The sequence below is a fragment of the Pseudorca crassidens genome, chromosome 3 (genome assembly GCF_039906515.1).
Source record: "Pseudorca crassidens isolate mPseCra1 chromosome 3, mPseCra1.hap1, whole genome shotgun sequence".
NCBI classification, from domain to species: Eukaryota; Metazoa; Chordata; class Mammalia; order Artiodactyla; family Delphinidae; genus Pseudorca; species Pseudorca crassidens.
The window spans coordinates 171,601,866-171,626,550 of NC_090298.1; the positions used below are offsets into that span (position 1 = coordinate 171,601,866).

Sequence of the window (24,685 nt, forward strand, 5' to 3'; positions counted from 1 at the left end):
GCCCCTTTAAGAGGGGCGTGGCTTCGCGGCAGGCGGGAGCCGGAGGAGGCCGGAAGTGCGCGTCACGGGCCTGTAGGGTGGGTCCGCGCGCCAACCGGAAGCGGAAGTGGCCACTGGGCCGCGGCTGCGGGCTGAAGGCTTTACGCCAGGTGAGGAGGCGGTCGCACTGGGGGCTTCAGCGGGAAGCTGGGGCCTGGGTGGAGACGGAGGCCGAACCCCCTGGCCCTGTGCTGTTCGGCCCTGGGAGGAGCGGGGCAGGACGGGCTTCCCCGGGAGCGGGGTTCCGGAGCGTGTGTAGGTTTTGCTGGGCGGCAGGAACGGCCCGGTCCATGCTCCCTTCTCCCACCTGCAGAGATGGGCTCCAAGGCCAAGAAGCGCGTGGTGCTGCCCACCCGCCCGGCGCCCCCCACGGTGGAGCAGATCCTGGAAGACGTGCGGGGGGCACCCGCCGAGGACCTAGTCTTCACCGCCGTGGCCCGGGAAGGTAGGGGGAGCCCAGGTCGGGCGGGGGAGAGGCGGCCCAGAGACCCCAGCAGGAAGGGGAGGAGGAAGCGCCTGGCTGCCTTTAAGACATACTGGCAGAGTTAAGTAGTCAGGACGGAGACTGTCTGGCCCTGCAGTGCCAAAAATACGTAGGTCTGGCCTTTTGCAGAAAACGTGTGCCCGCCCCTTGTTCAGAAGTTTGGAAGCACATGAGTGTCATACAGTTGTAGGGTGAATTTTGTGTTCCACTCAGTGAGGTTCGTTTATTCATTCAACAAACCTTCATTGAGAACCTGTTGTGGGTCAGGTTCTGGTCTAAGCACTGAGGTGGATAGGTGATGAAAATAGATGGAAGTGCCTGGGACTTCCCTGGCGGTCGAATGGTGACGACTCGGCGCTTCCACTGCAGGCGCCACGGGTTCGCTACCGGGTCGGGGAACTCAGATCCCTCCTGCTGCGCGGCGTGGCCAAGGGGGGGGGGTGAAAACCTGCGTGCCCTCGGGCCGTTCTAGTGGGTAGAAACGTTCAATATGTAAGGCTTGTGGGACGATAGAAAGTGAGAAACGCTCTGGGGCTTTGTTTTTTGTTGTTGTTGTTTGATTGTTTTTGGTGTCTTTTTTTAAAGTTGAAGTATAGTTGATTTACAGTGTTTTGTTAACTCCTGATGTACAGCAAAGTGACTCAGTTATACGTACATATACATTCTTCATATTTTTTCCCATTATGGTTTATCACGGGATATTGAATATGGTTCCCTGTGCTCCTGAGTAGGACCTTGTTGTTTATACAGTTTGTATATAATAGTTTACACCTGCTAATCCCAAACTCCCAATTCGTCCCTTCCTCGCCCCCCCCTCCCCTTTGGCAAGCACAGTTCTGCTCTCTATGTCTGTGAGTCTGTTTCTGTTTCGTAGATAAGCTCATTTGGGTTGCTTTTTTTCTTTTCTTTTTCTTTTGGCCGTGCTGTTCGGCATGTGGGATCTTAGTTCCCCGACCAGGGATCGAACCCATGCCCCCTGCAGTGGAAGTGTGGAGTCTTAACCACGGGGCCACCAGGGAAGTCCAATTTGGGTCATTTTTTTTTTTTTTTTTTTTTTGCGGTACGCCGGCCTCTCACTGCTGTGGCCTCTCCTGTTGCGGAGCACAGGCTCTGGATGCACAGGCTCAGCGGCCATGGCTCACGGGCCCAGCCGCTCCGCGGCATGTGGGATCCTCCCGGACCAGGGCACGAACCCGTGTCCCCTGCATCGGCAGGCGGACTCTCAACCACTGCGCCACCAGGGAAGCCCCTTATTTTATTTTTTTATTTTTAAAATTTTTAAAATACTTATTAACAAATGTTTATTGAGTATGTGTGGTGTACTGCTATAAAGTGAATGGTGTTTTGTTTTTTTAAAATTTATTTTATTTTTGGCTGCACTGGGTCTCCGTTGCTGCATGCGGGCCTCTCTCTAGTTGCAGCAAGTGGGGACCACTCCTCGCACACACACACACACACACACACACACACACACACACCATATCTTTATCCATTTATCTGTTGATGGACATTTAGGTTGTTTCCATGTCTGGCTATTGTAAATAGTGCTGCTCTGAACATTGGGGTGCATGTGTCTTTTTGAATTAGAGTTTTGTCTGGCTATACGCCCAGGAGTGGGATTGCTGGATCTTATGGTAGCTCTATTTTTAGTTTTTTGAGGAGCCTCCATAGTGTTTTCCAAAGTGGCTACACCAACTTACATTCCCACCAACAGTGTAGGAGGATTCCCTCTTCTCCACACCCTCTCCAGCATTTATTGTTTGTAGACTTTTTTTTTTTTTGGCTGCGTTGGGTCTTCATTGCTCTGCATGGGCTTTCTCTGGTTGTGGCGGGCGGGGGCTACTCTTCGTTGCAGTGCGTGGGCTTCTCATTGCGATGGCACGGGCTCTAGGCACACGGGCTTCAGTAGTTGTGCCTTGCAGGCTCAGTACTTGTGGCACACAGGCTTAGTTGCTCCACAGCATGTGGGATCTTCCCGGACCAGGGCTCGAACCCGTGTCCCCTGCATTGGCAGGCGGATTCTTAACGACTGCGCCACCAGGGAAGCCCCGTTTGTAGACTTTTTAATGATGGCCATTCTGACTGGTGTGAGTTGATACCTCATTGTGGTTTTGATTTGCAGTTCTTTAATAATTAGCGATGTTGAGCATCTTTTCATGTGCCTGTTGGCCATCTGTATGTCTTCTTTGAAGACATGTCTGTTTAGATCTTCTGCCCATTTTTCGATTAGGCTGTTTTGTTATTTTGATTGAGTTGTATGAGCTGTTTGTATATTTTGGAGAGTAAGCCCTTGTCAGTCGCATCATTCGCAAATATTTTCTCCCATTCCATAGGTTGACTTTTCGCTTTGATGGTTTCCTTTGCTGTACAAAAGCTTGTGAGTTTGATGAAGTCCCATCTGTTTATTATTTTATTTCCATTATTCATTTATTTATATATTTTGTCTGCGTTCGGTCTTTGTTGTGCCACGTGGGATCTTCATTGAGGCACGTGGGCTTCTCTCTAGTGTGGCGCACGGGCTCCAGGGTGCGTGGGCTCTGTAGTTTGCGGCACACGGGCTCTAGTTGAGGCGCGCAAGCTCAGTAGTTTGCGGCATGTGGGATCTTAGTTCCCCCACCAGGGATCAAACCCTCATTCCCCGCGTTGGAAGGCAGATTCTTTACCACTGGACCACCAGGGAAGTCCCAGTTTTGCTTTTATTTCTGTTGCCTTGGGAGACTGACCTAAGGAAATATTGGTACCATTTATGTCAGAATGTTTTGCCTGTGCTTTTTTCTCGAAGTTGTATGGTGTCATATCTTATATTTAAGTCTTTGAGCCTTGTTGAGTTTATTTTTGTGTATAGTGTGAGGGAATGTTCTAACTTCACTGATTTACACGCAGCTGTGGGACAGTGGTTTTTTTTCTTAATAGTAAAAAAAAAAATTCCGTTCTTTGTTCCATGTAGCCACATTTCAAGGGCTCAGGAGCCCCTGGTGGCTCAGCTGGAGGGCGTTTCCATCATTTGGAACGTCGTGTTGGACGGGGCAGCCCGAGGAACAGGAGCTGTATTTATCTCTGGCCCGCGGCTGGGTCTTCAGAGGCCACTTGAGCCCCAACTTAAGGATCCTGGGCCCAGTTACCCCATGAGCAGTGCCGGGGCCACTCGAGGGCGAGGGGCTTCCCCTGCCGGCCTGTGTTCACATCTAGGACCATACCTGGCCTCCGTGTGCACTGTCTGGCCTTTCCCACCTTGTTACTAAAGCAGATAAAGTGATTTTTAGTTAAATGCCAGCGTTTCTGGGCCTGTTTGTAGACAAGGAAACCAGGCAGAGTGGAGAGGACCTTGACGTATCTCCAGGTGGCCCTGAAACCTGTGCTTTTCCTGCCCTGGTCCCCCCACCCCCCCGCCACGCCCTTTAGGAAGCGTGGTCGTTGGGAAATGTGCGTCCATGCCCTCCTGGCCTCCTCTCACCTCCCTGATTGCTGAGAGCACAGGTGAGGCCGGCCGGCTCATGGTCAGGGTCAAGGCCCTTTCCAGGAGCTGGAGCCCACCCCCAGGCGGGGCCAAGGGACAGTGGAGTCTGGCCTTTACTGTGACCTGTGCCCTTCGGTCCACTGCTTTCTTTGGGGGGTAAACTGAGTCCCCTGTGTGGCCAGCGGGCAGTGATGCTGCCGTGTCCTGTCCCCAGACCCCCCAGCCCCCTCGGGAAGGGCCGAGGACACTGAGGCCCAGCGGGAGCAGCTCTACCAGCAGAGCCGGGTCTACGTGGCCACGAACCAGCGGCTGTGGCGCGCGGGCGCCCAGCTGAAGCAGCAGCGTGAGGAGCTGTGGCGGGCACGCGAGGAGCTGGAGCAGGAGGTCAGCCACGTGGGCCAGGTGGCTCTGCCGGGCACCGCGGCCGCCACCTTCCTGGGCTGACCCGGCTCCCCGGGGCCTCGGGGCCTCCGCTCGACACCTGGCCTGGCGCACCTCACCTGACACCTGGCTCCTGGGTCCCGGAACCAGGGTCCAGGCTCTCTGATCCGCGGCCTAGGCACGCCTGGCACCCAGAGACCCCGGGGGACACAGCCTGCCCAGCGGGTGGGGCTGCCTCAGCCAGGCACAGGCCCCTCCCCGAGGGTGGGGTCCGGGTTGTGCGCATGCCCCTTGCCCTCAGGAGCCCCGACTGGACTTCCTGCGGGGCCCAGCCCCCGAGGGCCCTCCGTCCATCCTCCCTTCCTTCCTCTGGCGACCCTGCTTCACTGCTCCCCACATCAGACTGAACTGGTGGGACCCACCCCTCTGGTTCTGCCGTCTCCGTGTTAACTGGGGGGCCCCAGGGGTCCCAGAAGAGGGTGGGGAGTTCAGTGTCCTCCCTGACACGTAGTGGCTATGGTTATGTGAGGAGCTGTGGCCCCCCCAGGGCCCAGATCTGAGATGGGGCCTCGTGGTGGGTGCCACCCCTCAGGGCCCCCGGCACCCCGACCCAGGGCCTGGGCGCTCCCCCAGGGCACTTGTCTGTCCGTCAGCTGTGGGGTTCTGTCACATGGGGGCGCCATGAGAGGACGTGGTGGTCAGTCCACTGCCCCGGGCCATCACCCAGCTGCCCTCCTGTCCGTACACCTTCGTCTGTGGACAGGTGGGTGGTGGGGCAGGAGAGGATCTTGAAAAGGGCATCACCCTAAAAAACCCATCCCATGAAGACCAGAGAAGCAGTAGGCTGGCGGGAGGTGGCCCCGGGGCCAGGCCCGTCGTGGATGAGCGCAAGTCCCTCTGATGAAATCCCTGTGTGTGGCTGCCTGAACAGTGCCTCCATAGGCCACTCCTTTGCAGGCTCCCCAGAAGCTCGGGGCAGTGCTGGGGCCCAGCACGCAGGGCCCTGACAAGGGAGACCCTGCGCATCCCAGGCAGAAAGAGTGTCTGCTTCACCCTCAGAGACCCCAAAACTGGAGACTTGACTTTGGAGGCCCAGGAGACAAGCCCAGTGCGGGCTTGTCTCTAGTGGCAGCAGTGGACGCCAGGCTGCCTCCTCCAGGGTGCGCTGGCTAACAGCGGGCCCCTGGGGTGAGCTGCTTCCCCTCTCCCTGCCTGGCCTGGCCTCCGGGTGGGGCCGCCTGTCTTTGGGGCACTGTCCACCCTCCAGATCCCCCCTGGCATCAGGCAGAGACACTCCACTGACTCCTGCCGGGTGCCTCCCCCTGCGCCTGTTCTGAGTGCTCTCCCTGCACCCCCGGGTCGCGCTGGGGCTCAGCCCTCGGGCGTCCCCTCGCGTCCTCGCGGTTGTGGGGAGCGAGGCTCTGCAGGTGGCACGTGGACCCCCACCCTGGCTTGTCCCCCTGGAGACGGGCGCAGGCATTGTGGGGCGCAGCTCAACAGCTGTTTATTAAAGGTGCATGTGAGACGCCTGGCTCCGCGGCCTCCTTCCGCCAGACGATGGCTTTACAGTTGGGGGGACAGGATGGGACGGGGCTGTACGTATTTACACGTGTCCGGTGGCACTGCAGACCCAGGAGGGAGATGCAGGGTGGAGGGGGAGCCTAGACAGCTGGGCTCGGGCGGCAGCCGGCAGGGTGGCAGGGGTCAGGTGATGCACCGAATCCAGCACCCAGCTCGTGGTGTCCATCTGCTCCTGGGCCCAGGTCCGGGAGTGGGTGTCCTGTGTCCCCTCAGCGGGTGGCCGGGCAGCATCCTGAGGGCTTCAGACTTTGGTCCTCCAGCTCCTGCCGCAGACGACTGTCCAGCAACCGCCAGTGCCTTCCTCCAGGAAGCGCATCTTCTCAGGGCCCTGGGCCCCCATTGGCCTGCTGGGCTGGGTGATGAGGCATGGCTGGCCCCGCTGCAGGGGTTGGAAAAGGCAGAGGTGGCCCTGACAGGATGGCCCCGGCCTGGGGAGAGAACGCCTGGGCCAGACAGAGGGCAGCGGGGGCGGCCGGGGAGGGTCCTCTGCCCCCAGTCACGGTGGCTGCGCTGCTCGCCGAGAGGTAGCTCTGGGAGTTCGCCCCACGGCCCACGTGGGGAGACAGGCACACAGCGGCCAGAGCGCCACCCGGGTCTCCCAGTGCAGGGGGCTCCCACCCCGGCCCTCACGGCTGGGCGAGCTGGGGTGGGTCCCCCTTTTCCAGGGGAGGCTGGCCCATGGTGGTGGTGGGCAGCATCCTTCAGCCCCATATCTGAGAAGGCGCTCGGAAGACCCCCCAGTCCCGCCATTCTGGCTACTGACGGGGACTGGGGGCGGCCGGTATCTGAGACGCGTCTGATAGTGATCCGCCTGGGGGCCCGGTCCCTGGCACCCTGCTCAGCCCCCGGCCTCCTTCGCTGCTGCCGGCTGGCCCTCCACAGGAGGGGCACGTGGTGCAGCCCTTCTCTCGTGCTGCATTCAGGCCCTCAGGCAGAGTCCTGGCGCCTGTCCTGCAGGACGGTGTGTCGGTGTGTCGGGTGTGAGGAAGAGGTTGCAGTCTGTGTGTCTCAGCAGCGGCACGGTGTCCGAGGGAGGGGAGGGACAGTCGGTGGTGCCCGGGGTGGAGATGGGGCCCCTCCAGCACCTCCTCTTGACTCAGCCCTGCTCCCCCTCCTCCCAGAGAAGGGACAGATGCTGGCACAGGGTCCCCGGCCCCAGGAGCAGCTCTGCAGGGCGACTGTGACTTTAGATCCACGGGACGACCGAGAGCAGCCCCGCCCAGAGCTGGGTTCTGCAGGGAGGCGGTGGGCGGCTCTTCGTGCAGGTATGCCGGGGCTCCCCCTCTGCCTCCTCTGGGACCAGCTCCCTCCAGCACCTGTGGGCTCCAGGGCCCCCGCTCCGAGTCCCACAGCTGTGCTGGACCTCAGGGAGGAGGCCGTGCCCGCATGGAGCCCACAGATCCAGGGCTTCCCGCGTCGCAAAGGAGGTTGAGATCGAAAAGGGAAAGGCCGGGGGCCGGGCGCCGGGCGCTGGGCGGGCGCCTCCCGGGACGTCCTCAGAGTGCAGTCCAGGCCCGGCGGCGGGGCGGTCAGCCGGGCCCCGGCCTCCCCTCGGTGCCCCGCCCGCCTCGGCCAGAGCCCTCGCTGCACGCCTGCCTCTCCATGTTCCTTACGAGGATTGCGGGGGTGCTGTGTCCAGACCACCCCCGGCCAGTCCCGGGGTGCTCCAGGCTCCCTACACTCGCCGTCTCGGGTGGGGCTGCCTTTCTGTGGGGCTCAACCACGCCCCTCCCCCGTGCCCCCCCGCTGAGGCTGAACAGGCAGGCCAACCGGCTAAGCCCTGGTGAACAAATTACTCAGCCTTGCCCGTAATTACAGGCTTCCTGCTCTGCCATGGTTGCTTGCCAATGCCCCCAGCTGGCAAGCTCCCGTCCCCCACGTCGGCGGGCGGGCACTGTCACCTCCCTGCGGCTCCCCGGAGGGGAGGGGAGGGGAGGGGGTGTGGTGCTGATGCTGGGCCCGGTGGAGTCAGGAGCCCAGGAGGGCACTGCCGAGGACAGCCCCAGCCAGAAGGGTGGTCTCCGCGTGGGGGCCAGGCTGGGACGGCGCCCTCGTAGGCACCCCCTGGCGGGGACGCAAGGTCCACCCTGCAGCTCACTTTCCTTGCAGAGCCCCCTGGGCATGGAAGCAAGCGCCTACGCAGTGAGGGTGGGGCCCGGGTGGGCAGGCGGGTGCTGGGACCACCCTCGGGGCAGCCAGACGGCCCTGGGCCGGGAGAGGACGTTCTGGAAGGCCAGCCCTGGCCACTATCCCAGGAGGCCGGTAGGGGCGGGGGCGGGGGCTTTCTCCACGGCAGAGTCAGTGGTGGCTACCACCATGGGGCTGGGCACGTAGTTGAAGGGGGGGACGCGGGCGGAGCGGCTGGGGGAACCGTGTCGGCTGGCGGGGACGAAGGGGCCGGGGGCGGGCGCCTTGGCGGGGCCCGGCCCGTCCACGTCGCTGCCGAGGAGGAGGGAGGGGGCGCTGCCGGTCGTGGCCTGTGGGGTCACCCAGCTCTCCAGGCTCGGGGACGTGCTCGAGTTGGTCTTGGTAGCTGCGAAGTCCTCGGTCTGGACCACGGCGTCGCTGGTCTTGCGCTGCGGAGGGCCTGTGGGGCCGTCCTCCGGTGAGGAGCCCAGCAGGGGCAGGGCGCGGGGGGGCAGCGTGCTCCGCAGGATGTGCGGAACGTCCTCGTCCCGGATGCGACGCCACGTGGTGCCCGGCGCGGCCTCCCCGGTGCTGCTGCGGGGTGCGTTGTCTGCCACAGGCACGGGGGCGTCGGGCCCGCGGGCCACACTGATGTGAGGCAGGGAGGCGTAGCGCTTGACCGTATCGGGCCGGGCGGCTGGCATGCGGACGGGCAGGCGAGACGGGCTCTCAGAGCTGGTGCGCCGGGGCGGCCGCTCGCCCAGGCCGGGCCGGGCCGTGGGGGGCCGCTGGGCGGCGGGAGCCTGCCGGGGGGCCGCCCGCAGCTCATCACAGCGCGAGGAGCATAGGAAGACGGCGGGTAGCGCGGGCCGGCCGCGGCGGGGCAGGCCTGCCTGGGCAGCCGGGGTGGCGGCCTCAGTGGCAGACAGTTCGGTGCGTCGGCGGCGCAGCAGGCCCGGCGACTCCTTGATGAAGGTCAGCTGCCTCCGGAAACCGGAGCGGTCGGAGGCCTCACTGCCGCTGGAGCGGGCGGAGGCCACGCTGCCGCTGGAGTGGGCAGAGGCCACACGCACGAGCCCTGGGCGGCCCCCTCGGGCCCTTGGACCTGGTTCCGGGGCTGCCTTGGCCAGGGGTGGCGGCCCCCGCCGGGTGGGTCTCTGCATGAAGGGGATCCGCACGGGCGACTTCTGTGTCTTGTGCTGCTTGGCCAGCAGGGCCCGGGCGGGAGTCTTGGTTGCGGGGGAGGCCCCGGGGCCGGGCAGGGTTCCTGTGGCCTGGGTGGCCGGGGGTGACCTCCTCGGCAGAGGCTGTGAGGCCGGGGAGGTCTGGGAGGAGCTCGACGAGGGGGTCTTGGCGAGGCGGGCAGGTGGCGTGGCACTCCTCTGAGGGGGGCTCAGCGCCGCCAGCTCCGAGATCTTGCCGGGTCGGTGCAGGCTTCGAGACCGCTGCTGCCCGGGGCCAGGGATTTTGGCGGGGGCTGCTGGCTGCACTGGACTTGGGACTCCCGTCTTTCTCGGCACATTGCGGGGCCCAGGGGCACCTTTGGGCTGGGCCCGGGTGGCTGGGCTGGGCATGTAGATCACTGTCCGTCCCCGGAGCACGGCTGGCACCCCGGACGCGGCCTTCTGAGTGCCACGTGGCTTCTCCAGGCCGCTGCTGCGCTGGGCCAGAGCCCTGTCCCGTTTCTCTGGCCGCATGGCACTGCCCACCTGACCCTCTGCCCTTGGCCTTCGACCCTTCCTGTGCAGGGGAAGCTGCAGGGTGGAGCCCACCGACCGCCCTGAGGCAAAGGACAGAACGGAGTCGGACTCAGAGGAGGCCTCGTGGGTGGCTGCCGCCGCTGCCTGGTGTAGCCACGTGACGATGGAGTTGGCCCCCTCCTGGATGGCGCGCCACTCGACGCTGTCCAGGTCTGAGGCGTGGTCCGAGCCCGCTGCCTCCTCACTGTGCTCCCGGGGCCCCTCTGCTGGCCTCTTCTCCTGCTGCACCGCTCTGGACTGGCGGCACCCTGGGCCAGACACCTGGGGCCGGCGCCTGGGCACGGCTGAGCCAGTGCAGCGCCGGAGCAGCTCTGCCTCGGCCCGTGGGCGGGGGGCGCTGTCCCGCCTGCCCCCGGGGCCTGGGTCCTTGGTGACCCCTGGCTCGCGGGCTCGGGGCCGGCTGGCTGCGCGCTCAAAGGGCTCAGGCTCGCTCAGGGAGCTGGCGGAGGAGCTCAGGGAGTAGCATGGTGGCGTCTCATCAGCGATGAGGCTGGGCTGAGCCCGGGCTGGCGGCGCAACCTTGGGTGCGGCAGCCTTGGGCGGCGCGACCTTGGGCACGGCCTGCACCTCCTTCCTGCCACCAGCCGGGTACTCCCTCTTCACCGCGCGGGGGATCGCAGATGCCCGCCGCGGGGGTGCCACCGCCGCTGCCGCGGACGGCTCTTCGTCTGAGTCGTTGCCATAGAAGCAGTACACGGCCTCCTCGGTGGGCGTCGTGAGGCATAGAGACTGCAGGGCCCCGTCCCCACGCGCCTGTCCCGGGCGGGAGCTGTCCCTGTCTCTGCAGGCGCTAGGGGGCCGGCAGAGGGGCAGCTCCAGCCCTGCGCGGCTCCTGCCAGCCCCCCGGGGCTGCTCTGTGCTCCGGCCCGTGCCCCCCGCCCTGTGCCAGTGCCCGGCGGGCTGCCTGGTGGGGGCGGCATGGCCCGCAGCCTTCTGCCCCTGCGCAGGCCCGCCATCCCCGGGGGGTCCCTGCAGTGTCTCCTCGCTGAGGGAGGTGGTGCTGGAGAAGGTGACCGGCGTGCCCTCGGCCGAGTCGGTGCAGGACTCATCCTCCCGTGCCGGGGCGGGCACCAGCATGTAGACGGGCACGGGCAGGGTGCGGTGGCCAGGCACCAGCGCCGAGGCCACCTTGCGGAGCCGGGCGGGCACGGTCCCACCCAGGCACTCGCGCAGCAGTTCCAGGTCCCGGTCGGTGGATGTTGGCCCTTCGAGGCGGCCGCTGGCCTCATCCCGTCGGCGGTGCCCGGGGCCCACGCCTCCCGCACTGCTGCGCTCAGGGCAGGCCGGGGGCAGCAGCCGCAGCTCCACGTCCTTCTGCACATAGAGCTCATGCAGGGCCAGCGCACTCAGGCTGGAAGCACACGAGAAGTTCTCGTCGGGCTTCTCCACGGTGAAGCGCACGCTGCCCGCGTCCAGCTCAGACGGTAGCCGGCAGCGCTCCCGGCAGTCGGCGATGTCCAGGAAGCGCTTCACGTAGCTCTCCCACTGCAGGCTGAACTGGGTGACCTCACGCTCGCCCGGCGGCGCGGGGGCCGGCGGGGGCGTCTTGCTGCGGCTCGGTGGCATGGTCTGCCCGGGGCTGTCGGGCAGCTCGCTGGGGCTGACTGTACCGCTGCCCAGCCCGCTGCACGGATCGCTGGCGACGGAGCTGGCAATGGATGGGCTCTCGAAGCTGCCCAGCGAGCTGACCGAGCTGCAGCGGCTCAGCACCAGTGGCGTCTCCTGTACGCAGTTCTCAGACGAGCTGGACGGCGTGGCGTCCTCCACCCCCAGGCCCCGGCCCCGCTGAGGCACAGGGATGGCCATGGGCAGGGAGGCGGAGCCCGGCCCCTGCCAGGCCCCGTCCAGCCCGGCCTCGCTGGGGCCAGCCTCCTCCAGCCCCTCCAGGGACGAGTCGCTGTCATCCAGGTCCCCGGCCTCACTGGGCCCTGGGCGGCCAGCCGAGGACAGTGAGGACAGGGAGCTGCAGCGGGATAGGCAGAGGGGCGCCTTCTCCACCGCCAGCTTCTCGGGCACCTTGCTTAGGTCCTCTGCGGGCAGCCAGGCCTGTTTCCGGGCCCTGGGGGCCAGGGACCCCGCGCCCGCTCTGGTGGTGCCCTCAAGCAGCGGCACATGCTGGTAGGTGGGCGACAGCTTGATGGTGCACACGCGGGCATCTGTGGCCGCGGTGTCCCGGGCCTTGGGCTCAACCTGGCCGCTGGGCAGGTTGAGGTCAAGCCGGCTGGGCCGCGCCTGGCCGCACAGGGGTCCCTCGCAATGCTCGGCCAGCGCGGCCAGCGAGCAGGGCTGCGAGTGCTCGCGGGGACAGTGCCCGTCGCTGGTGCTGCCGCTGTTAAGACTGTCGTTTGAGAGGCTGGCGTGGGCCGCCTTGAGCCGCAGCAGCGGGTGAGCCCGGCTGCCGGCCTCTCGCCGCCCTGCCTCGGGCCCCCGGCAAGGGGAGCAGGAGTGCGCACGGCCCTCCCGTGGGGCCTCCTGCCCGGGATCCCCAGAGCTGAGGCTGAAGCTGTCGTCAGACGAGGTGTGCAGGGCCGAGATGTCCTCCACCAGCCGGTCGATGCGCGCCACTGCCAGTGCCAGCTTGGCCTTGGCCCTGGCTGCCACAGCTGCCTCCCCGCCGGCCTCCTTCTCGGACTCCAGGCCGCCCCGGCGGGCGGGCGGGGTGCGGGCCAGCGCCTGGCCCTGCAGGAAGGGGCTGCCCAGGAAGAGGGGCAGCACGGCGGGGCTGGCGGGCTCGGCGGTGGCGGCAGCTGCGGTGGCCAGAGAGGGTGCGTCGTCATCATCAAAGCAGCCCGAATCAGAAGCGTAGTCCTGGGCCAGGCCATCCAGGTGGCGCAGGGGCGGCAGCGGCTTCTTGGAGGTGGCCTCGGCCTCGGGCAGGCCTTGCTTCTCCAGGTGGTCAAGTGCCTGCGCCAGGTGCCGCGCGTCCAGCGCAGCCTCCAGCGCCCGCTGCTTGCGCACGTACAGGCTGGGCGCACAGGCGCTGGGGGAGACGGCAGTGGCTGCCGCCTGGTACTTGGCGGGCCGGTGGGCCAGCAGGTTGCGCAGGGCGGCGGCGCTGCCCATGGCGATCATCTTGTGCTTGGAGTGCACCAGGTTGCGCAGCATGCCCACAGCACCCAGGTCCCACAGCAGCTCCTGGTCACCGGCGCTGCGGGCCGACAGGTTCCAGAGCGTGCCACATGCGTTGCTCACGATGGTCAGGCTGTGCGACGTCAGGTGCTGCAGCAGCGTCTGCAGGCAGTTGTGGTCCCGCAGCACCTGCCTGCGGGGGCCGGAGGGGTGAGGAGGGGCGGGAGGTGTGCGTCAGACCCCCGCCAGCCCGGACCCCAGCCCACCGGACACCCGCCCGCCGGCAGGACCGTGGCCACGTGGGACAAGTCAAAACGGAAGGTGCCCAGGTGACATTGCATTTCAAAGGAAGGGATACATTTTTAGTAAAAGCATATCCCAAACATTGAGTGTGCTGTGCTTGTGTGAAAGGTTTCATTTATTAATCTCAGCAAACTATTTATGAAACAATACTAATGTGTTAACATTACTTATTATTTACCTTTTCTTTTTTTTTTTCCCCCCCGCTACGCGGCCCTCTCATTGCTGTGGCCTCTCCCGTTGCGGAGCATAGGCTCTGGGCACGCAGGCTCAGCAGCCATGGCTCACGGCCGGACCGGGGCACGAACCCGTGTCCCCTGCATCTGCAGGCGGACTCTCAACCAGTGCGACACCTGGGAAGCCCCTATTACTTATTATTTAAAATGAAATTTCATTAAAACCATCTCATTTTATTTCTTTAATTTTTATTTTACATTGGAGTACAGCTGATTTACAGTGTTGTGTTACTTTCAGGTGTACAGCTAAGTAATTCAGTTATACATGTACGTATATCCGTTCTTTTTCAGATTCTTTTCCCATTTAGGTAATTACAGACTATTGATTGGAGTTCCCTGTGCTACACAGTAGGTCCTGTTGATTTCCTATTTTATGTATAGTAGTGTATAGTATTACTCATTTTAGGGCACCTAAATCTTGTGATATTTGGGATATACTAAAGACAGATATCTGTTTGCTTTTAAAAATACTAAGTATTGTTTCTTAATTATTGTCATCACTAGTAAATAAATGTTTTATTTTACTTGGTAAGGTCTTTAGCACAAGTATCTCCCATGCAACATTCGGGAATATACTAAAGATGGTGTTTTTAAAAGAAAACAAAAATCTAAGTATTGTTTGTTAATTATTAGCATAATTAGTAAATCAGCGTTTTAATTTAATTGATAAAGTCTTTAGCACAAGCACATCCCATGCAGTATTTAGGATATACTTTTTCAAAGTTATATGTGTTTTCATATATCTGAAGCATTATTTATTAGTAGTATTAACAAATAATTTTATTTATTTTAATAAAGAACACATTTTTACTATTATTTAGAAAATAATGCTTTTTTGTTTCTTTGTTTGTTTTCGTTTTTGCGGTACGCGGGCCTCTCACTGTTGTGCCCTCTCCTGTTGCGGAGCACAGGCTCCGGACACAGAGGTTCAGCGGCCATGGCTGACGGGTCCAGCCGCTCCGTGGCATGTGGGATCTTCCCGGACCGGGGCACGAACCCGCGTCCCCTGCATCGGCAGGCGGACTCTGAACCACTGCGCCACCAGGGAAGCCCCTGTTACTTATTATTTAAAATGAAATTTCATTAAAACCATCTTATTTTATTTCTTTAATTTTTATTTTACATTGGAGTACAGCTGATTTACAGTGTTGTGTTACTTTCAGGTGTACAGCTAAGTGATTCAGTTATACATGTACGTATATCCTTTCTTTTTCAGATTCTTTTCCCATTTAGGTAATTACAGACTATTGATTGGAGTTCCCTGTGCTACACAGTAGGTCCTGTTGATTTCCTATTTTATGTATAGTAGTGTATAGTATAACTCATTTTAGGGCACCTAAATCTTGTGATATTTGGGATATACTGAAGACAGACTTCTGTTTGCTTTTAAAAATACTAAGTATTGTTTCTTAATTATTGGCATTATTAGTAAATGTTTTATTTTACTTGGTAAGGTCTTTAGCACAAGTATCTCCCATGCAACATTCGGGAATATACTAAAGATGGTGTTTTTAAAAGAAAACAAAAATCTAAGTATTGTTTGTTAATTATTAGCATAATTAGTAAATCAGTGTTTTAATTTAATTGATAAAGTCTTTAGCACAAGCATATCCCATGCAGTATTTAGGATATGGTTTTTAAAAGTTATGTGTTTTCATAATCTGAAGCATTGTTTATTAGTAGTATTAACAAATTATTTATTTTAATAAAGAACACGTTTTTACTATTATTTAGAAAATAATGCTTTTTTTTTTTTTTTTTTTTTTTTTTTTTGTCATGGGGTACGTGGGCCTCTCACTGTTCTGGCCTCTCTGTTGCGGAGCACAGGCTCTGGACACACAGGTTCAGCAGCCATGGCTCACGGGCCCAGCCGCTCAGCAGCATGTGGGATATTCCCGGACCAGGACACGAACCCCTCTCCCCTGCATCGCCAGGAGGACTCTCAACCACTGCGTCACCAGGGAAGCCCCTATTACTTATTATTTAAAATGAAATTTCATTAAAACCATCTCATTTTATTTCTTTAATTTTTATTTTACATTGGAGTACAGCTGATTTACAGTGTTGTGTTACTTTCAGGTGTACAGCTAAGTGATTCAGTTATACATGTACGTATATCCTTTCTTTTTCAGATTCTTTTCCCATTTAGGTAATTACAGACTATTGATTGGAGTTCCCTGTGCTACACAGTAGGTCCTGTTGATTTCCTATTTTATGTATAGTAGTGTATAGTATAACTCATTTTAGGGCACCTAAATCTTGTGATATTTGGGATATACTAAAGACAGATATCTGTTTGCTTTTAAAAATACTAAGCATTGTTTCTTAATTATTGTCATCACTAGTAAATAAATGTTTTATTTTACTTGGTAAGATCTTTAGCACAAGTATCTCCCATGCAACATTCGGGACTATACTAAAGATAGTGTTTTTAAAAGAAAACAAAAATCTAAGTATTGTTTGTTAATTATTAGCATAATTAGTAAATCAGCGTTTTAATTTAATTGATAAAGTCTTTAGCACAAGCGTATCCCATGCAGTATTTAGGATATGCTTTTTCAAAGTTATGTGTTTTCATACAACTCAAGCATTATTTATTAGTAGTATTAACAAATAATTTTATTTATTTTAACAAAGAACACATTTTTACTATTATTTAGAAAATAATGTGTTGTGGTTTTTTTTCTTTGTTTTTTTTTGCATTACGCGGGCCTCTCACTGTTGTGGCCTTTCCTGTTTCGGAGCACAGGCTCCGGACACACAGGTTCAGCAGCCATGGCTCACGGGCCCAGCCACTCAGCGGCATGTGGGATATTTCCGGAGCAGAACACGAACCCGTGTCCCCTGCATCGGTAGGCGGACTCTCAACCACTGCGCCACCAGGGAAGCCCCTGTTACTTATTATTTAAAATGAAATTTCATTAAAACCATCTCATTTTATTTCTTTAATTTTTATTTTACATTGGAGTACAGCTGATTTACAGTGTTGTGTTACTTTCAGGTGTACAGCTAAGTGATTCAGTTATACATGTACATATATCCTTTCTTTTTCAGATTCTTTTCCCATTTAGGTTATTACAGACTATTGATTGGAGTTCCCTGTGCTACACAGTAGGTCCTGTTGATTACCTATTTTATGTATAGTAGTGTATAACTCATTTTAGGGCACCTAAATCTTGTGATATTTGGGGTATACTAAAGACACATTTCTGTTTGCTTTTAAAAATACTAAGTATTGTTTCTTAATTATTGGCATTACTAGTAAATAAATGTTTTATTTTACTTGGTAAGATCTTTAGCACAAGTATCTCCCATGAAACATTCGGGAATATACTAAAGGTAGTGTTTTTAAAAGATAACAAAGGGCTTCCCTGGTGGCGCAGTGATTGAGAGTCCGCCTGCCGATGCAGGGGACACGGGTTCGTGCCCCGGTCCGGGAAGATCCCACATGCTGCAGAGCGCCTGGGCCCGTGAGAGCCTGCGCGTCCGGAGCCCGTGCTCCACAACAGGAGAGGCCACAACAGTGAGAGGCCCGCGTACCGCAAAAAAAAATAATAATAAAAAAATAAAAAAAATAAAAGATAACAAAAATCTAAGTATTGTTTGTTAATTATTAGCATAATTAGTAAATTAATGTTTTAATTTAATTGATAAAGTCTTTAGCACAAGCACATCCCATGCAGTGTTTAGGATATGCTTTTTAAAAGTTATGTGTTTTCATAAATCTGAAGCGTTATTTATTAGTAGTATTAACAAATTATTCATTTTAATAAAGAACACATTTTTACTATTATTTAGAAAGTAATGTGTTTTGTTTTGTTTTGTTTTGTTTTTTGCGGTACGCGGGCCTCTCACTGTTGTGGCCTCTCCCATTGCGGAGCACAGGCTCCAGACACACAGGTTCAGCGGCCATGGATCACGCGCTCAGCCGCTCAGCGGCATGTGGGATCTTCCCGGACCGAGACACGAACCTGTGTCCCCTGCATCGGCAGGCGGACTCTCAACCACTGCGCCAGCAGGGAAGCTCCTATTACTTACTATTTAAAATGAAATTTCATTAAAACCATCTTATTTTATTTCTTTACTTTTTATTTTACATTGGAGTACAGCTGATTTACAGTGTTGTGTTACTTTCAGGTGTACAGCTAAGTGATTCACTTATACATGTACATATATCTGTTCTTTTTCAGATTCTTTTCCCATTTAGGTTATTACAGACTATTGATTGGAGTTCCCTGTGCTACACAGTAGGTCCTGTTGTGCTACACAGTAGGTCCTGTAGTGTATAGTATTACTCATTTTAGGGCATTTCAATCTTGTGATACTTGGGATATACTAAAGACAGATTTCTGTTTGCTTTTAAAAATACTAAGCATTGTTTCTTAGTTATTGGCATCACTAGTAAATAAATGTTTTATTTTACTTGTTAAGATCTTTAGCACAAGTATCTCCCATGCAACATTCGGGAATATACTAAAGATAGTGTTTTTAAAAGAAAACAAAAATCTAAGTATTGTTTGTTAATTATTAGCATAATTAGTAAATTGTTTTATTTTAATTTATAAAGTCTTTAGCACAAGCATATCCCATGCAGTATTTAGGAGATGCTTTTTAAACGTTATGTGTTTTCCTACATGTGAAGCATTATTTATTAGTAGTATTTACAAATAATTTTATTTATTTTAATAAAGAACACATTTTTACCATTATTTAGAAAATAATGCTTCTGTTTTTTTTTTTTTTTTGCAGTTCGCCAGCCTCTCACTGTTGTGGCCTCTCCCGTTGCAGCGCACAGACTCCGAACACACAGGCTCAGCGGCCACGGCTCACGGGCCCAACCGCTCCGTGGCATGTGGGATCTTCCCGGACCGGGGCACGAACCCGTGTCCCCCTGCATCGGCAGGCGGACTCTCAACCACTGCGCCACCAGGGAAGCCCTGCATTTTTATTTTTAATAATTTAATTTAAAATTCAGTATATCCCACGCAATATTTGCAATATTCTTATACTTTATAATAGCTATGTACTTTCATACATTAGAATTATTACTATTAATGTTACCTAGTAGGTAATAGTTACGCTAATGAAGAATAAGCATTGTTTTATTTATTAATGTTGCTTAGTGAATATTTTAATAAAGAACAAGTATTTATGATTATTATTTAGAAAATTATGTATATGCTTACTATGTTAATTTACAATTTAGTACAAGTATATCCCGTGCAGTGTTTGGGATCTATTTATACTAAAGATAGTACTTTTAAAGTAAACTGAAATCTAAATATTGTTTGTTAGTTATTAGCATTATTAATAAATAATGTTTTATTTTAATTGGTAAAATCTTTAGCGCAAGTATATCCCATGCATTATTTGGGATATAGTTATAATTTTTAATGGTTACGTATTTTCATACGTTAGAAGCATTACTTAACGTTACCTAGTAAGAAGTTAATATGTATGTTAATGAAGAATAATCTTTGTTTACTACTTAGCGCATAATAGTTTGAAAAAGAAAAAGCATTATTAATATGACTTAGAATGCTACGTATATTTTTACTAAGAAGTTAATTTAAAATGTGGTACGAGTATATCCCAGGCAGTATTGGGGATGTATTTATACTAAAAACAGTCAGCGACCGGGGATGCATCGTGCCGACCCATTCGCAGGTGGACGAGGTGAGGCTCCCCGTGGTTTAGCGCCGAGGGGGAGCCGCCAGCCCCACGCCAGCTGCTCCTGGGCTCCACCTGCCCAGCACCCTCCCCCGTGCCCCCTGCTGACCTGTAGTCCTCACGGGTGGCGATGAGGCTGGACACGTTGCGCAGGATGCCGCCTCCGCTCTCGATGATGGCCAGCGAGTTGCTCTGGCACTTGTAGGTCAGTGTGCTGACCAGGAAGCCCAGGGCGCCATCCACCTGGCAGATGGCGGCCTTGTTCTCCGTGCTGTGCGCTGAGAGGTTCCACAGGGCGCTGAGCACGCTCTTCAGGGTGGACTCCTGGGCACAGGGCAGGAGCAGGAGGGGGGTCAGCGGCGGGTCCCCAGCCCCACCCACCCCCGGGCCCTCTCCCTCGAGGCGCCGACACAAGGCACCCAAATGCCTCTTCGAGTAGAAGTCAAAAGTAACACAACCAGGGGCTTCCCTGGTGGCGCAGTGGTTGAGAGTCCGCCTGCCGATGCAGGGGACGCGGGTTCGTGCCCCGGTCCGGGAAGATCCCGCGGGTTCGTGCCCCGGTCCGGGAAGATCCCACATGCCGTGGAGCGGCTGGGCCCGTGAGCCATGGCCACTGAGCCTGCGCGTCTGGAGCCTGTGCTCCGCAACGGGAGAGGCCACAACAGTGAGAGGCCCGCGCACCGCAAAAAAAAAAAAAGTAACACAACCGGCCACAGCAAGATCTTTTGGGTTGGAAGCCCCCGGTCTGGACCCGCTGCCAGGCAGCGGGTTGTCCGTCTGGCTTGACTTCCCCCCAAGGTGGCGAACTCACCACCTGCTGCCAGTGCCTCCCAGCCACGTGGCTGGCACCCCGCAAACGTGGCCCCCACCACCCCGCCCGGGGCCCACCTTGGAGGCTCGCAGGACGCACTGCATCAGGGCCGTCATGCTGCCCACCTCCCTCAGCACCTTCTTGCTGTTGATGTCCGCCCTCCAGGACAGGTTGCGCAGGATGCTGGACACCACCTGAGCGAGTGCAGGACAGGCTGTCTGGGCCCGGGCCCGGCTTCCAGGGTGGCTCACAGGGCCCACCCGCAAGCCCCACGGTGGCAGGTGGCAGAGCCCAGGGTTGCCCCCCACCCCCGGCAGCACCACAGCCCCCCGGGTACCTGGTGCAGCTCCTCACTCTCGGACGCCAGCTGGGCCACGATGGCCTCCATGCAGCCCCGGCGGGCGCACAGTGCGGCCTGTGGGGTGACACGGGAGTCATGCCATGGCGGGAGGTGGGGCGGGGGCACCTGCCGCGTTGACTGAGCACCTACTATGTGCTGGAGCTCGAACCCCACCCCCCACCCCATCTTCACCACCACAGCGGAGGGAGAGCACTCGCCCTGTTGCTCTGATGAGAAGACAGGCTCCGGCAGGCGCAGACACCCTGCCCAGGCCCAGAGGCCCCCGCTCCACAGGGGCGGCAGCAAAGGGGCCAAGAGGATGGTGGCCTGGACCCCAGGCCTCAGTCTCCCCGCCTGTCCCCGCCTCTCAGTGCTGCTTCGAGGCGGGGAGGAGGCCAGCAGGTCTTGGCCTGGGGGATGCTGGCCTACCCGCCGGCCCACCCAGGCACCTTGTTGGCGACGTCCCCGAAGGTTAGGTTGGTGAGGGTCATGCCGGCGTATCGGCGCAGGGCCAGGTTGAGAGGGTCCCGGGTCATCTTGTGCATCTCATAGTCAACCTGCAGTAACTCCGCCACGGCCTGCAGCCCACCTGTGTGGACACGGCAGGGCTGGGGGCAGGGGGGCGCCCCTCACCACCCCGCCTGCCCACCTCCCAGCCTCTGCCCGCGCAGCTCACTCTACCTATACGCCCTCCCCTCCCTCCGATCTGCTCTCCTCAAGCCCACCTTTGAAGCCCAACTCTGAGAACACCTCCTCCAGGCAGCCTGGCTGGCCCAGCCCCCTGCGTGCCCTGCACCTTCCCACCCGCCTCTTTTCTGCCCTCAGCCCCCAGTCACACTTCGTCCGGCTGCCGGGCCTTTGCACATTGCTGTTCCCTCTGCCCGGGATGCTCTTCCCCACTGTTCGCCCAGTTTCCTGGGTCCCCTTCTGCTCAAGAGTGACTTCCTCAGGGAAGCCCCCAACTCCCCAGATGAGAAGTTCCCAAAGCATTAGCCAGCAAGCCGCTGAGGGCAGGGCTGGTGGCTGCCCCGCTGCGTCCCCAGGACGGACCAGACGGCGTTTGCTCAGGAGCCACTGCTGATGGCTCACACACGCGACTTTTTTTTCCTTTTTTTTCTTTTAGTTTTTTGGCCATGCCACAGAGCATGTGGGATCTTAGTTCCCCGACCCGGAATCAGACCCGCAGCCCCTGCAGTGGAAGCACGGAGTCTTAACCACTGGACCGCCAGGGAGGTTTCTGCACACACAGTTCTTTACTCACTAGGACAACTGGGTTCTCACTTTACAAAGAGTAAATGGTCGGGACTTCCCTGGTGGTCCAGCGGTTAAGACTCCATGCTTCCAAAGCAAGCGGTGCCCGGGGTTCGATTCCTGGTCAGGGAACTAGATCCCACATGCTGCAACTAAAAGCCTGCATGTCCCAACTAAAAGATTCTTCATGGGGACTTACCTGGTGGTGCAGTGGTTAAGAATCCACCTGCCAATGCACGGGACACGGGTTCGAGCCCTGGTCCAGGAAGATCCCACATGCCGCGGAGGAACTAAGCCTGTACGCCACAACTATTGAGCCTGCGCTCTAAAGCCCGCAAGCCACAACCACTGAGCCCATGTGCCACAACTACTGAAGCCCGTGCGCCTAGAGCCCGTGCTCCGCAACAAGAGAAGCCACCGCAATGAGAAGAAGCCCGTGCACCACAACGAAGAGCAGCCCCTGCTTGCCGCACTAGAGAAAGCCCACGTGCAGCAACAAAGACCCCAACGCAGCCAAAAAATTTTTTTTAGTTAAAGAAAAAGATTCTGCATGCTGCAACTAAGACCTGGTGCAGCCAAATAAATAATTTTTTTTAAAGAGTAAATGGTCAGCGGGAGCAGAAGGGAAAGAACCTGCAGGAACCCAAACACACACAGCCCTTCCCCCTTGTTCGGCAACAGGATCGTCCTCAGGACCCGGGACCGATGAGGCAGCTTTGCTGAAGAGCACGCCAGTGGGGACCACCCTGGGGAAGGGGCTTAGCAACACAAACCTACAAACTTCCAAAGCGAACCTGTACGTGTGTGTGCACAGCAGCACGAGTCACAACAGCCAGAAGGTGGAAACAGCCTGAGTGTCCATCACCAGACGATGGAGAAACACACCGTGTCCCTCCACACACGGGGACGTCCCTCAGCCACGAAAAGGGGTGAAGCCCTGACCCTCGCTACCACATGGACGGACCCGGAGAACACGATGCTCAGTGAGAGAAGCCAGACACACAGTGTGTGATTCCATTGATGGGAAACGTCCAGAACAGGCAGAACCACAGACACACAGCATGGGTTCGTGGTTGCCAGGGGCTGGGGAGGGGGATGGGGGGCTGAGTGGTTAATGGGGACAGGGTTTCAGTTTGGGAAGATAAGATTAAAAATGGTTAAGACAGTAAATTTTATGTTACATATAATTTACCACAGTTTAAAAAAATGTTTAGGGAATTCCCTGGCGGTCCAGTGGTTAGGACTCGGTGCTTTCACTGCTGAGGGCCCAGGTTCAATCCCTGATTGGGGAACTAAGATCCCATAAGCTCTGCAGCGTGGCCAAAAAAAATTAAAATTTAAAAAATGTTTAAATACGTAATTATAAGTCAGAGTGGGGAGCTTCCAAAGCCTTTTTGCTTCTTAATCTGGAAACGCCACTCCCGGGAACCCACACAAAGGAAAAAAATAACAATAGGGAAAAAGAGGTTGAACTGAACTGTGCGTGGGGCACGTTCACTGGATGAGCCACTCAGCTCAACACGCATCCCTTGCCTGACTGACAGACACCAGTGACATGCCAGCATTTCCATCTCGGGACCCCTGTACACGCTGAACATTTTTTTGAGGACCCCAAAGAGTTCACTTGGGTCACAGCTCAATATTTATGATACTGCCACCAACAACAAAACAAACATCCCAATCGAAAAATGGGCAGAAGACCTAAATAGACATTTCTCCAAGGAAGACATACAGATGGCCAAGAGGCACGTGCAAAGATGCTCGACGTCACTTATTCTTAGAGAAAGGCAAATCAAAACTACCATGAGCTACCACCTCACACCCGTCAGAATGGCCATCGTTAAAACGTCTACAAATAACAAATGCTGGAGAGGGTGTGGAGAAAAGGGAACCCTCCTACACTGTTGGTGGGGATGTAAGTTGGTGCAGCCATTATGGAGAACAGTATGGAGGATCCTTAAACAACTAAAAATAGAGTTACTATATGATCCAGCAATCCCACTCCTGAGCATATACCCGGACAAAACTAGAATTTGAAAAGATACATGCGCCCCTGTGTTCACAGCAGCACCATTTACAATAGCCAAGACATGGAAGCAACCTAAATGTCCATTGACTGATGAGTGGATAAAGAAAATGTGGTATATATAGATACAATGGAATATTACTAGGCCTTAAAAAAAAGAATGAAATAATGCCATTTGCAGCAACATGGATGAGCCCAGAGATTATCATACTAAGTAAAGTATGTCAGACAAATACCATATGATATCACTTTTATGTGGCATCTAAAATATGACACAAATGAACTTATCTACGAAACAGAAACAGACTCATGGGCACAGAGAAGAGACTTATGGTTGCCAGGGGGGAGGGGGTTGGGGGGAGGGATGGAGTGGGAGGCTGGGGTTAGCAGATGTAAACTATTATATATAGGATAGATGCACAACAAGGTCCTACTGTAAAGCACAGGGAACCATATTCAATATCCTGTGATAAACCATAATGGAAAAGAATATAAAAGAAGAATGTATAGGTAACTGCATCCCTTTACACCTGAAACTAACACAATATTGTAAATCAACTATACTTCAATAAACAAAAAATATTTACCACACTAGAAATGAAAACGGAGAAATCTTTTAACCCCAGAACGCACAGCCCAGCGGTCCTCAGAGTAGGAGTGCCTGGAAAAACCCCTCTGAACACACATGCGCACGAGAGTGAAAAAGGCAGATCGCATCTTCGTGGAATTATCAACATAGCACTGAGTGTGCAGGCCTCTCGGAAGGAGCTTGGTAACCTCCAGCCGTCCCTGGACCGGCTGGCGGAGGAAGGACTCCAGACCTGTGCCCTCTTGTAAAATGTCCGCCACTCCAGATGCCCCTCCCGGAAAGGCTGCTCCTGGGCGCTCCCCCCCACACCTACATTGGGTTTCGAGCGCCCGAGTCTATGTGGCCGGACCACGTGAGACCTTACAGCACCTTTGGTTTGACCATCTGCTGGGTGAGAAGTAGTGCCTCGTTTGGCCCTTGATGTTTCCTTTCCCCATGTTTTGATTACTTTTATGCGGAAAAGATGCTGCAGTACTCCCAAACCTAAAACTTCACAGGGTCGCTCCGCCTCGACCACCCAGTAGCTCCGATTCACCTTTTCTCCTGCCTTCCCGGCCTCTCCCC

General features: G+C 56.0%; 2 protein-coding genes across 10 annotated transcripts in view; one reads left to right on the forward strand and one right to left on the reverse strand.

Annotated features, from left to right (window-relative positions):
* The first annotated feature begins 65 nt into the window (after window positions 1–65).
* On the forward strand, window positions 66–18,966 carry C3H19orf25 (chromosome 3 C19orf25 homolog). Of its 5 annotated transcripts, none has more exons than XR_010942567.1 (5): window positions 66–149; window positions 353–484; window positions 4,195–4,364; window positions 7,064–7,207; window positions 9,818–16,388. XR_010942567.1 is itself a non-coding variant. In XM_067734463.1 (5 exons), exons 2-5 carry the CDS (start codon window positions 355–357, stop codon window positions 18,400–18,402), a joined length of 576 nt encoding a protein of 191 aa, XP_067590564.1. In that variant the 5' UTR covers window positions 66–149; window positions 353–354; the 3' UTR covers window positions 18,403–18,966. The 5 variants fall into 5 exon arrangements, 4 of the variants coding, with proteins under 4 accessions (XP_067590564.1, XP_067590565.1, XP_067590566.1 ...); XM_067734463.1 differs by lacking the exons at window positions 7,064–7,207; window positions 9,818–16,388 and adding exons at window positions 16,489–16,545; window positions 18,184–18,966; XM_067734464.1 differs by lacking the exons at window positions 7,064–7,207; window positions 9,818–16,388 and adding an exon at window positions 16,489–16,831.
* Window positions 6,663–24,685, reverse strand: part of APC2 (APC regulator of WNT signaling pathway 2) — a 28,953-nt gene continuing 10,930 nt past the window's right edge. For all 5 annotated transcript variants that reach the window (XM_067734386.1, XM_067734385.1, XM_067734388.1 and 2 more), the window contains exons 11-15: window positions 20,705–20,844; window positions 20,253–20,330; window positions 19,993–20,109; window positions 19,214–19,428; window positions 6,663–13,091 (exon numbers count right to left, since the gene is read on the reverse strand). In XM_067734386.1, coding sequence (XP_067590487.1) covers window positions 8,189–13,091; window positions 19,214–19,428; window positions 19,993–20,109; window positions 20,253–20,330; window positions 20,705–20,844 — 5,453 coding nt within the window. In that variant the 3' untranslated portion in view covers window positions 6,663–8,188. The remainder of the gene's footprint in view (window positions 13,092–19,213; window positions 19,429–19,992; window positions 20,110–20,252; window positions 20,331–20,704; window positions 20,845–24,685) is intronic.